This window comes from Pundamilia nyererei, unplaced genomic scaffold (genome assembly GCF_000239375.1).
Source record: "Pundamilia nyererei isolate P.nyererei 1_Seehausen unplaced genomic scaffold, PunNye1.0 scaffold00073, whole genome shotgun sequence".
NCBI classification, from domain to species: domain Eukaryota; kingdom Metazoa; phylum Chordata; class Actinopteri; order Cichliformes; family Cichlidae; genus Pundamilia; species Pundamilia nyererei.
This window is the reverse complement of record NW_005187474.1, coordinates 2599655-2611596: the sequence shown is the minus strand read 5'-3', so window position 1 is coordinate 2611596 and position 11942 is coordinate 2599655. Positions and strand designations below refer to the sequence as shown.

At 38.5% G+C, this 11942-nt stretch overlaps 1 protein-coding gene across 1 annotated transcript in view; it reads right to left on the bottom strand.

Moving 5' to 3' along the window:
• Positions 1-9643: 9643 nt before the first annotated feature.
• The window catches only part of bmp5 (bone morphogenetic protein 5), a 15147-nt gene continuing 12848 nt past the window's right edge, over positions 9644-11942 (bottom strand). The window contains exons 5-7 of the mRNA XM_005737142.1: positions 11065-11141; positions 10829-10939; positions 9644-10696 (exon numbers count right to left, since the gene is read on the bottom strand). Of these exons, the coding sequence (XP_005737199.1) occupies positions 10547-10696; positions 10829-10939; positions 11065-11141 (338 nt within the window). The 3' untranslated portion in view covers positions 9644-10546. The remainder of the gene's footprint in view (positions 10697-10828; positions 10940-11064; positions 11142-11942) is intronic.

Sequence of the window (11942 nt, the reverse complement as noted above, 5' to 3'; positions counted from 1 at the left end):
TTGTCATGACAACCACATCTCCTGAAGTGGGGGAAGGAGGCCAGAGAGCGAGAGAGGAAATTAAGCACAGAGGAGTATTTTCCTTTATTTTTAAGGAAAATAAATGAATGAAATAAAGAAAATAAAGGCTAGGAAAAGGTGCTTCCTTCACTTTGAAAGCTGGTGATTTTTTTCTTCTTAATTGATTCAACAAGTTCACATACACATTCACCTCCCTGTACTGCTGAGAATTGAAGGTTTCAGTGTAACAGCCTGCTTTGATTGATCTCCTGTGACCTGAACCGGCGGAACAGTTTCCATTGCCAGGCGTGCCACTGCTGCCAATGTCAACTGCATATTGTAATAAAATCCCCTGTTAAGCCAAGGCAACATTTACCAGAGAAAACAGGCATTCTGAACCCAGATGTTAACAATAGAGGGGCTTAATGAAGTCCTCGCATTCAACCATCTCACCAAGCTGAACTGCCCTGTGATGAGAGACCTGTACCTCAATCTCCTAGGGGAGGAGGGCGACTCATGCGATCAGCCTTGGGAAAGACATTTTTTTGTAGCAGATCTAAAATTTGATGACTGTCAGTTGTCACCCTAAATGTTTTAATCTAAAGAGTGTATTGCCTCTAATGACTTTTAAAGGCTCCTCTTGGGTACAAAGATGAAATAAAAGCAGAGCAGCATTATTCTAAAGGTTTAAACTAAAACTAAATCTAAATCTGGTTTTGATTGCAGTGCATTTCTCCAAATTAGTATTTGTTAAATTATATTTGCCACCAGATAAACTTTAATTCATATTAATGGTGCTCGTGGTTTGTTGGGTTTGAAATTCTTTTCAGATGATTGTGAATCCGAAACTGCAGCTCATCTAAGTCTGTACTTGACGTCTGTTTTGAGGGGAATGATTGGACTCCTGAGGGGGAAAAAGGCCTTTTTAGTGTATAATTTTGATAACTGCATCAACCGCTTAAACCGAACCAGCCTTTTCATATTTCAGCTTTCAAGGAAACTCAGCATCTATGGTTTATCTTCTTGACAAAAACCAGCTGGGGAAGGTCACTTTAAAGAACTGGCCTTGAGGGGTTTTCCCCATCTAAGGAATCAATATAATGCAGGTGAGTTTAAACACTATTACCAGAACACAGTTCATCCAACAAGGAAAACTGTATGTCCAGGCTTACGCATTTGACATTTAAATGGTATAAAACTAGAACAAATGATCAAAATTTAGTCTCAATGTTCACATATAATTTCAGTTTTTTAGATATAAGCTACTGAATTTCTCAAAATGTGAATTAGAGTCCACTATAATCAAATAGTGGATTGTTGTATAATGGCATCAATAAATCTGTGTGACTGCAAAATTTAAAAATGATTGATATCTGCTTTGTTCAGCAATTCAAACTAAAGTAGAATAAAGAAGCGAAAGAAATTGACAGTGCATTCGAATTAGCAGGTCACCAACACAGTGAAACAACTGCACAGCCTTAAGATGTCTTCTAAGAAGATTAAACTCTGTAAAGAAACATAGTCTCCAAGTTTGTGTAGATTAGGCAAACAGATATGCCCTGACAGGAAAGGGGATGTCTCTGTGCTAGTTTGTTAGCTTCTCCTGAGAACAATATATTTTGCACATGAGGATTCTGGAGACCAGGCAGAAGATGAATGCCTCAACATATTAAATAAAATTCAAACATTGTCACACCATGTTTATGAACTTGGAAACAAATTCCATTAAAAAAAGAATAAGACTAGACTCTGTTGCTCTCTCTCTTCCTCCCTCTCTCTGTATCTCTCTCTCTCTCTCTCTCTTTACAGAGGTAGAAACAGATGTGAAAAACAGTACTTTATGGAGTACAGGTTTCGGCATGGCATGAAAGAAGTTTTAAACTCTTAGATACACACTCAAAACAAAGTGGAAGGGGAAAAAAACAGGAACCAGAACAAATCAATTTTCATCCTCCATCCGTCTTCAATTTCTACATCATGAATGTAACTGAACTGTAACAACAAGAGAGTTCTGGTGCTGAGCGAATAGCACATCATCATCACCATGGAAGTAATAATAATGACATGGTCTTTCATATACAGAGAAGATGAAAAGGTTTGTTGGATATACACCCCCAGACCACTTGATGCATATAACTGAAACGGAATCATGCATTACATATGCTGCACAGAAAAGAAAAGAGGAATGTACATATATATATATAGATAGATAGATAGATAGATAGATATAGATAGATATAGATAGATAGATAGATAGATAGATATAGATAGATATAGATATATAGATATATATAGATATATATATATGTATGTATGTATATGTATGTATATATGTGTGTATGTATGTGTGCGTGTGTGTGTGTATAGAAAGAGAGAGAGAGAGAGAGAGAGAGATACATAAGCGTGTGTGTGTGTATTTATGCTCTTATGTTACCCTATTCAATTTTCAGTTTATTCAAATTTGTACCACAAAAAAACCACAAACATTTTTTTAAAGAAATAAAATGTGAGGTCTTTATAAAAATAGCAGCGTGTCCTACAGTTTTTTCTGGAAGGCCGACCACTCTTAGCCAACTTTCCACAGCTCCCCTTTGAGACAGCATGTGTGTTAAAGATTATCCTCACAGTAATCACACCACTGAGCACCCTATGGTTTTTACTCACAAAAGCCTCTGACTGATGTTTTGGGTATGAGTCCACACATTATCATAAAGGCTGAGCATCATTTGTAGTGCACATGCAGTCTACTGGAAGGCTGTGGGAGTTGTCTTTTTCATAATAAAGATCACTTTTCTATATTTATTAGTGAGTGCAAGTGTGAAATGTTAATTGGGGCAATCGGGGCTCAAGAGTTAGTAGTTTGTCCTATAAACGGAAGGTTGTCGGTTCAAGCCCCGGCTGCGACAGTCTCGGTCGTTGCGTCCTTGATACTTCACCCGTTGCCTACTGGTGGTGGTCAGAGGGCCCGGTGGCGCCAGTGTCCGGCAGCCTCGCCTCTGTCAGTGCGCCCCAGGTCAGCTGTGGCTACAATGTAGCTTGCCATCACCAGTGTGTGAATGGGTAGATGACTGAATGTAGTATAAAGCGCTTTGGGGTCCTTAGGGACTAAGTAAAGCGCTATACAAATACAGGCCATTTACCAATCCACACTGTTTAAAGGAGCAATAAAATCAGATCATTCATTCTTCACAAAGCCACTCCTTAAAATCGCTTTGTTACAAATGAATTTAAGAGGATGTTTCTAAGCAGCTGGATATTTATTGTGCAGATTTTTATATTGCACCACAGAGGACTTCATGGCTGGATTACGGCTCCACCTGGATCATAAAGTGTAGAGATTTCCTTCAGTGTATTCTTATCCTTGGTGGGAGAAACTGAATTTCACAGCATAAGTTACAACTGCCAGAATACACATGAGCTTGGTTTAAGTCATCGCTGTTGACATCTCTGTGTGCCTTCAGCTGTAAACTGATAACAGTAGTGTGTTTTACTAATTACTTTACTGGATGTGTGGGAAGAAAACACCAACCAGGTAAACTCAAACTCATCGTAAGTCACACATGCCAAAATACAGTCGGCAGGCAAAAGCCCACAAAAATCCATGCAGGCAAACTGAAGAAAGAGGCAAAGAGTAAGAAAAATAACCAAGCATCCAGGAGATAAAGAGTCTAAGAGTTTGGACAGATAACCTAACAGCAGACGAACATGGGAGCTAAGAATCCTGGGCCAATTGCTCCAAAGGGGATGGGAAGACCCAGGTAAACACTCAGTTAGGTGGAGCAACTCAGCTCAGTCAGACCATGATGACGACTCTGGAGGGCAGCCAGGAGGCTCAGTAAACAGGAGAGGCTACTTTTGAGGTTGGCCTAGTGGTAGGGTAGTCAGGCAAGACCAAGGTTGGAGGTGAGAAGAAGACTATCTGAAGGCCCAGCAGGAACACTACAGAGAGAATAGAACCTCTCAGAAGACTGGCAGTAAAGATGGAAGCTCTCTGGAGGTCTCTAAGGCTGGCGAGCCAGACATAGTACTTCAGGCAGGATGTGGAACAGAAAGCTTGGAACCAGTGCAGTCAGGCATCTGCCAGGTATCAGCAGAGAGGGCGGATGCTTCTTAGCTTGGATGTCAGCCTGAGGGTCCATCAGGAGGGATGACTCTGGAGCTGGCGGACTGACTGTCAGACTGACTTGGGAACAGTCTCTGCACTCACCAGTTGCAAGATGTAGCACTCAAACTGAGCAACAGGGAAGAAGGCAGACTCTCTGGGACAGTTTGTGTTGGCTGTGGAAACAATCTGGGTTTAGCATGGGTTGATTCTGAGGCAGGATGTCATTGAAAGAAAAGGTTAACCAGGTCTCCACAATAAAGTAGACTCCTGAGTATGAGGTGGAAGAGCAGGAACTGGCTAGGGGTCAGCAGGCCCACTTCTAGGACCTGTGGTGCTGCGGTGAGTTCAGTGGCTGGGCCAGGCAAGGAGCTATGCTAATATGATGACCAATAGCCCTAAGTCTAGCCAACTCTGCTACAGGTAGAAAGCTAGCTGACACAGGAGCTGGATGAAGATTTGCTAACAAGCTAGTGATCAGATGCAATGAGATAGACAAAGGACTAGCAGGTTGAAAGCTACCACACACGAACTGTTCCATATATTTACTCAAATGATTTCTTTTTTTTTTGTACCAGTGAAAAAATTCTGCTATGAAGTTGGGCATTTTATGGACAAGAGTCCATGTGGGAATGACTCACTTTTGGAGCATGCTGCAAGTGACCACTTCAAGAGCTGCAGTTTTTGGCTAATCTGTATTGGCTTGATTTTTCTGAGCTAGAGGTTGCTGCTTGGTTCAAATGCAGGGAGTTGTTGCAAAACCATAAGTCAAGATTCATTACCTAAAATGTGACCCCCAAAAAGTATTTTAGGGCAAACAGAAATACAAAGAAAGGCTAAAGTATATAAAAACCATTTGGAAAAAACTGATGCAGGAAGCAAAGTAACAAAAAATGAATAAATTCAGAAAAAATAAAAGCTAACACTAGAGCCTTTTGAGGTACAGCAATTTGAAACCTCATTCATACAGTAAATCGCCATGATTATTACAGGACAGACACGGATTTGGATTCAGAGACAGGGAAATATCCTGTTCATCAGCTTTTGTTTATATGTTACATTATTTAAAATTCCACATGTTCTTTGACAAAAATAGTCCAACCCAAGCAACATGGAAAAAGAAGACAGCAGGCATGGTTAATCATAACATATCATGTTAGAAGCTATTTTTGTGCTAAGAAAAAAAACACAAAGGAATCTTTAAAGACTACCATGCTCTATGCATTTCCATGGAAAAAATCTGTTGTGCAAATGCTGCATGCAATAGAAAGAGAAAACGGCTCAATGTTCGATTAGCATTTAAAAACATGCAGTATGTAAAGTAAACTGGACATTAAAATTTTTAATTCTAGCCTATTTCTTGCATCCCATCAGGAAAGACCAATGCAGTTTTAAAACATGCTAATAAGACTGAAAGGAGAACATTTTAAAAATATAGAAAGAGTTGAAATGCACAGGTGCCAACTATAATATTAATTGGAGTTGACAGCTGAGTTCACAAACAGTCTGCTGTAAATTAAAGAACCTGAGAGCCCCTCTTCTCTTACTCTCAAAGATTATGCGCATAAGGGAATAACAAGCAAACATAATAGTGTTTCTGCACTGCCCCTTGTGAGGACACATTCCTCGATGGTCCTACTGCAGCCTTGTCATACCAAACAATGTGTAAAAATGTGACCCATATGGTCTCCTTTTCAAGAGGGTCTGATTGAGCTATATGGAAGCCATAGCCCACCCACAGAATACAAATAAGGAGAACCACATGTGGGGAGATGAATTAGGTAAACTACACAACATTTTTATTAGATACAATTTCACTTGCCTTGTGGATGGACTGCAAGGTGACACTTTCAAAATAAACTCTGAGCCACAGAAAGAAAAAGATCTCTGGTTGACACAGTGTAAATCAATAAAACATGGAATTACTAAACTAAATGAACAACGGCTATTATTTTGCACAGCTATATTAGACTGAACAAAATGTGATCAAGCCAAGCTTTGTTTCAGTCATCGACACTGCCTGCAGCCCACAGCAGCAGTAATTGATCACATCAATGATAGTCAAAGTCAAAAATGTTCAGGTTAATTGTGTGGAAGTGTGCATTTGCAGTGTACCCAGCATATTAATCTCCACTAAGGCGGCGAATAAATGTTTAGTTTCACAGTTTGTGAGTATATTTGTGAACAGTTCCAATTCCAATTCATGAACAACTGGTTACATGTGCTTTTTATTTCAAACAGTCTGATTTGCATCACTTGTTTAGAAAATTGATAACTCATAATACTTCAGATGCACTTTAAAACAAACTGGAACAAACTATTGGAAATTAAATTAAATACTCAAAAGGGCCAGAAGCCTTAAGTTTAAAAACAAAAACAAAAAAAAAACCAGTGTTAAAATCATATGGTGGACTTTGTGTCATGTATGGCAAGGTACCAAGTTTTATCATACAGGGGTGAACAGATATAAATATGTGTTGTGTACAAAAGTCTTAACCCACCCCCCTTTTCTTCATATTTTGCTTGAAAAATGTGAAATAGGTGCAGCAATTTATTAAAACTTCTTCAAATTGACATGGAAATACATCATGTAAGGTTAAAACTCAAAACAAATAAGATTACTTTAGTTGCAGAGGCTTCGTGAAGGAAGCTCCTCTTTGGATCTTGGCTGCCTTTTGTTCTGTTCTCTGTCAAGATGACCACACTGCTTCAATAATGTTAAGGTCTTAGCTCTGGGGAGGCCAATCCATGTCTGGAAGCGTGTTTTTCTATCCACGTATGCTATGACAGTGTGTCTGTCATGCTAAAAAATAAAGCTTTTGCCAAGCGGACCCTTTAAATATGGTATTGTCAAAATGCCAAATTTGGATTAATCACTGCATAAGACTTCTTGCCACAGATTTTCAGTCCAGTTCTTGTGTAATTTAGCATAGTACTGCTTTTTCTCCCTTAAGAATGGGTTCTTGACAGCCACCATTACACTGAGACAAATTCTGATGATGCTTCAGCAAACAGTAGCTGGACAAAATTGAAGACTCAGATGCATCTTTAGGTCCTGTGTCAGGTCTTTTTTTCTTATTTCTTAAGAAAATGACTTTAAGATACTGCTCATCTGTTTATGCCCATCAAACTCTTATCTTTGGCACTTTTTGTAAATTAGATTACTTTTTCTAAGACAAAAAATAGAAACAAATGATGTGTGTGACAGGCTGCTATTACAATTTAAAACTGGTTCTTTACTTTAAATTGTATGGTTGGCCCAACACTGGTTCATCGCTTCAGCTAGGTGACTTTTTATGCTAGAATGATTCATAGGTCAGGGTTAAGTGGCTTAACAAACAAAACATTCCCCTGAAAGTGGTGAAGTACAAGGACTGGACTGAACTGGCTGAGTGAGAAGGCAGCCAGTGGCCAAAGAAAAATTATGAAAGACTTGAACATTATAAGAAAGTCTGGCTCCTTAGAAGCAAAGTTTAAAGTAAGGAGGGATGGCATGATATTTTTACATTAGACAATACTTTGCTTTTTCTATCCATCCTCTTCTGCTTATCCTTATTAGGGTTGCAGGGGGCTGGAGCATATCCCAGCTTCTTTGCTTTTCCAGTATTTCTAAAATATTTCTTTTTGTGTAGTTTTACCCATTTAGAACCAGCTCCTCTTGACTATGGAAATCTTTTAGATGATGACTGATATGCTTCACTGCACTAAAAGGAATTACATTTTTCAAAAGGAAAAAAGACTGCAACGTTCTGCCTCTTTAAAAAAAAAAATTAATCTGTGATTCTAATTTTGTCATCTCTAAGTGGCCACCTCTGTTTGTGGTCTGACAAGATTAATGGCACGTTATAGCAGCTTTTTGTATTTGTTTTTCAGCATGGGTCAAAGCATTTCCTGTGGTGGTGGATTCGTTTACATTAAAATGACCTAAATCCTCAAGCACTTGTGACTTTTGGCCCAGTCAGGTAGGAGCTTCAAGATGATGTCTCCTTAATAAATATATCCTGTTTGCTGAATAAAAGAACATGTTCTTAACAGCTGCTGACATGGATACCTCTGTTTTCTTAATCAGGTAAAGAGGATAAACATGTTTGTGGTAGAAAAAAAATATCAGCACATGGAAACGCATCTCAACATTATGCAACTATGTTTATGTAAAGCCAACAGCATGTTGTGACATATACTATAAACCGAGTGCACGATGCATGAATAATTCACAAGCAACCATTCAGGAAAGGTAAACTACCAGAGGTTGTGACCTTTTTCAGAAGTGGCCACTACAAGTGTGGATCTGATAAATGTCAAGGCACCTCTGACTCACTGCTGGCTGCTTTTGACCGCGGGGGTCTCGGAGGAAAAGGGGCCACTATATTAATCTGCCCCGAGTATGGCAATTGTTACCCTTTCATGTGGTCAAGAGGTTACTGTTGAGGAGGGTTGTGTCATTTTGGAGAACCTAAATAGAAGCTCATTCATAGCAGCTCCTGCATTACAGACAAGGAAGAAATGTAGCTGAATTGGAAAGAATCCATCATATTAAACAGTAGATGGGATTGTTAAGTGCTAGGAGTAATCATGCCAGGCAACAGGCCACAGGAATGCAAATCACCCCTCAAGCCAAGAGTTAAGTTAGCAGGTGGCCTCTTCTATTCACTGAATGTCAACACTCCTTTTCGATGGAGCCCACATAACATCTGGGCAGGCCAGCCACTGCTTTTAATTAAGTGAAATACAGTCACTCAATGTTCTGCCATGTCAGAAAAAATGTTATAAAACAGGGAGGGTGGAGGGGGAAAGTGCAACAGTACATATCCTGTGTTCAGTGAGGGTCAACACAGTTGTGCAAATAAATATTAATCCTTAACCTAATCCCTGCATTTCCAAGACCATTGAAGAGTTCTGCGTAACCATAGTACTTTTTTGGAAAAAGCACATTCCCTCGCACTTTTCGGAAAGTCCTGCTTATCCATGGATGAGTGCACCAACACTCACTCGGTTTTGTTTATGGTTTCCACTTTGTTTCCAAGGTTGAATCTTAGCTCGAAGCAGATGGGCAGTGACAAAATGTGAATTTACAGCATGCCGGTAAGTATATATGTATCAAGCATGTCACATAAATAATATGGTTGATGGGAACTTTCCACCATAATCTGGAAAATGTTGCTTTTCTCTGCTGTCATTCTCATGATAATCACTCTTTTGGGCTGGTATCGGAGGTCACAGCATTGCCTCGCTGGTAGCACTGTACTACTTAGCATTACCGCTCCCTAAGAGCATGTCATCAGGCTCTGTGGGTGTACTTCTAGTTTATATCATACTTGTCAAACATTGATAAATCTGAGACGGTAGTTTGGCAGCAGTGAGTAAAAGATCCACAGAATTCCAAACAGAAATACCTAAAAAACTAAAAAAAAAACAAATAAGAAACAATAAATAATGCATTTATTTCACCAGGGATTTTTTCTTTCTTCTTACAGATTTATAGTTGTGCGTGATAAATGAAGAAAGAAAAGCTGCGAAGTCAATAAAAGCCGAGCAAAGATAAGAGCTTTCAAGTGGTACATTTATTAAATACACAGCACTCTACGTTAAGATACACTACTTTCCAAACATGAGATCGAATATGTGCGGCGCAAAGATGTAACTATGACAAAGTCCACAGAGAAATGAGAAACAGTGTTTATGTAAGAGATAAACATTGTTAAAAAAATAAGCGAACACTCAACGTTATACGTGTTTCATTCCAGACTGACATATTCCCTTTCTGAGAACACCAGAGAAAAAAAACTGGCTTGGAAAAGGTGAAACAGTATCAACGCTGAAAGACGGTGACAGCTTGAAAACAGCTTTGGGCAGTTTGGTTTATATTAGAGAACGCTCGGTGTGTTATTTTAATCCTGTGATCCGATTTAATTTGAAATATTTCCAAGAGCCTGTTGAAGTTGAGACGTTAGTGTTAATAGCATAATATGGAGATCCCCCTTGTTAATAAAATGTGCTTGTGTTACAGTATCGCGGGACATTATTCTGTATGCGTCTGTCATGAACGATTACCGTTCTGAACTGGGAATGATCTCATTAAGAAATTAACATTGAAATACAGTGTTTATAGCGTTTGTAGCACACTATGTATAGGAAAAAAAAGGAGAAAAGAAAACAACAGAAGAGGAAGCGATCATAGTGACTCCAGTGAACAGTTTTCTCATAAAAGATATACAGTCCAAACCAATACAAAGTATATGCCAACGGACACAGAAGTTAAATGATAACTGTTGTAAAGTAAAATCAGTATTTTGTCCTAATCATTTAAATATCAAAATATTCAGTGCTATTTTTTTTAAAAAGGAAAATAAATTAATAAAACTCTATATACATAATACTGAACATGACATCACACCTCCAGCAATTCCCATGCCAGACTGCATAAATTAAAATTGGCCTCGCCCGTTAATGGCACCCACAAGACCTAACTACCATATTTCTATATTTCTTCAGGATAACATTTGAGCTGTCATCAAAGTAAAGTACTGATATTGCATTGAGCTTGGTTGGGGCGCAGCATGGTTTTGGCACATTGTCAGGAAACATTAAGTGGACCTATAAATGAGAGCATAAAGTAGAGTTTAAAGAGGTGCAACAGCAGAGAGTTACAAATGGTAAGAACGTTATTAGCTTATAGCCAGACTTTACTGCAACGCGCATGCGGGATACACTCTAAAGAATGCTTACCAGAGTTTGCACAATAGCATGATTTGTTGCATTCATGTGTGCGTTGAGTGGAAACGAGCACTCGCCATCACAGTAAAAAGCAGCATAGCCCTCCGGTGCAATGATCCAATCCTTTAGAAAAAGAAGACATTTAGTATACCTGATTGATTATCTCATAATTTGACTAAATGAGTCATTTTTGTGTGATTACCTAACAATTTTTTCATTGTAAGAGATGTCGAATATTTGTGTTTTACCTGCCAACCCAAGTCCCGAAAGCTGACATAAAGCTCGTGCTTCTTACAGGCTTGCTTCTGTTCACTGGTGTTATAATCTGAAAAATAATAGTACTTTTTTTATGACAAGAAATTATTTTTTTAACTTACTACAACATGCTATTATGAATGTATTGCTTTTGGAGTTAACGGATGTTTCAGAGAATTATTAATACACCCAAAATTTAAAGTTGAAGTAAAATTCCTTTCATTTATAATGGTAATTGGTGGATAATAAGCATTAATCAATGTGCTGGATTATTTATCGAAATGACAAATATCATGTGTAGCCACTTATAAACAAATTTGTTTCCAAAGTAAGAAATCAAGAAAATACTTTGAGAAGAAGAACAAAGAACAGCAGAACTATGATTGCAACTGCCTCCTCGTGGCTGTCAAGCTCACATTTCACAATATGAAACCAAAGACAAACATAAAACTAACAATACTGACTCACTAATTAGGAATCTTGCCAGTAACAGGGATAAAATCTAAGGTTCGTTTTGAGGTTGAAACCATAAAGAAAGGAACATGTAAGGTAATAAAAATTTTTTTTTTAAAAACGTCATCCTTTGGCGAGTGCTGCCAAGTGATTGTGGAAATACAGACCAATAAGTTTTAATCTGACAAGCACAGACAGACAGTCTGCTGAACAGGTCAGCAACAGGAACAAAGGATGTAGTGAAACGGATTATTAAAAGACTGTGTGTGTAGGGTAAAAGAAAGTATTCACAAAAACATATTTTAGCATCTAAGCTGACACAGAGACTGTGTCAGCTCCCAAACAGACAAAAAACAAACTAAAAACCAGCAACAAACAACTTAAACATAAACAATTACAAAGAAAGAACAATAAAGTC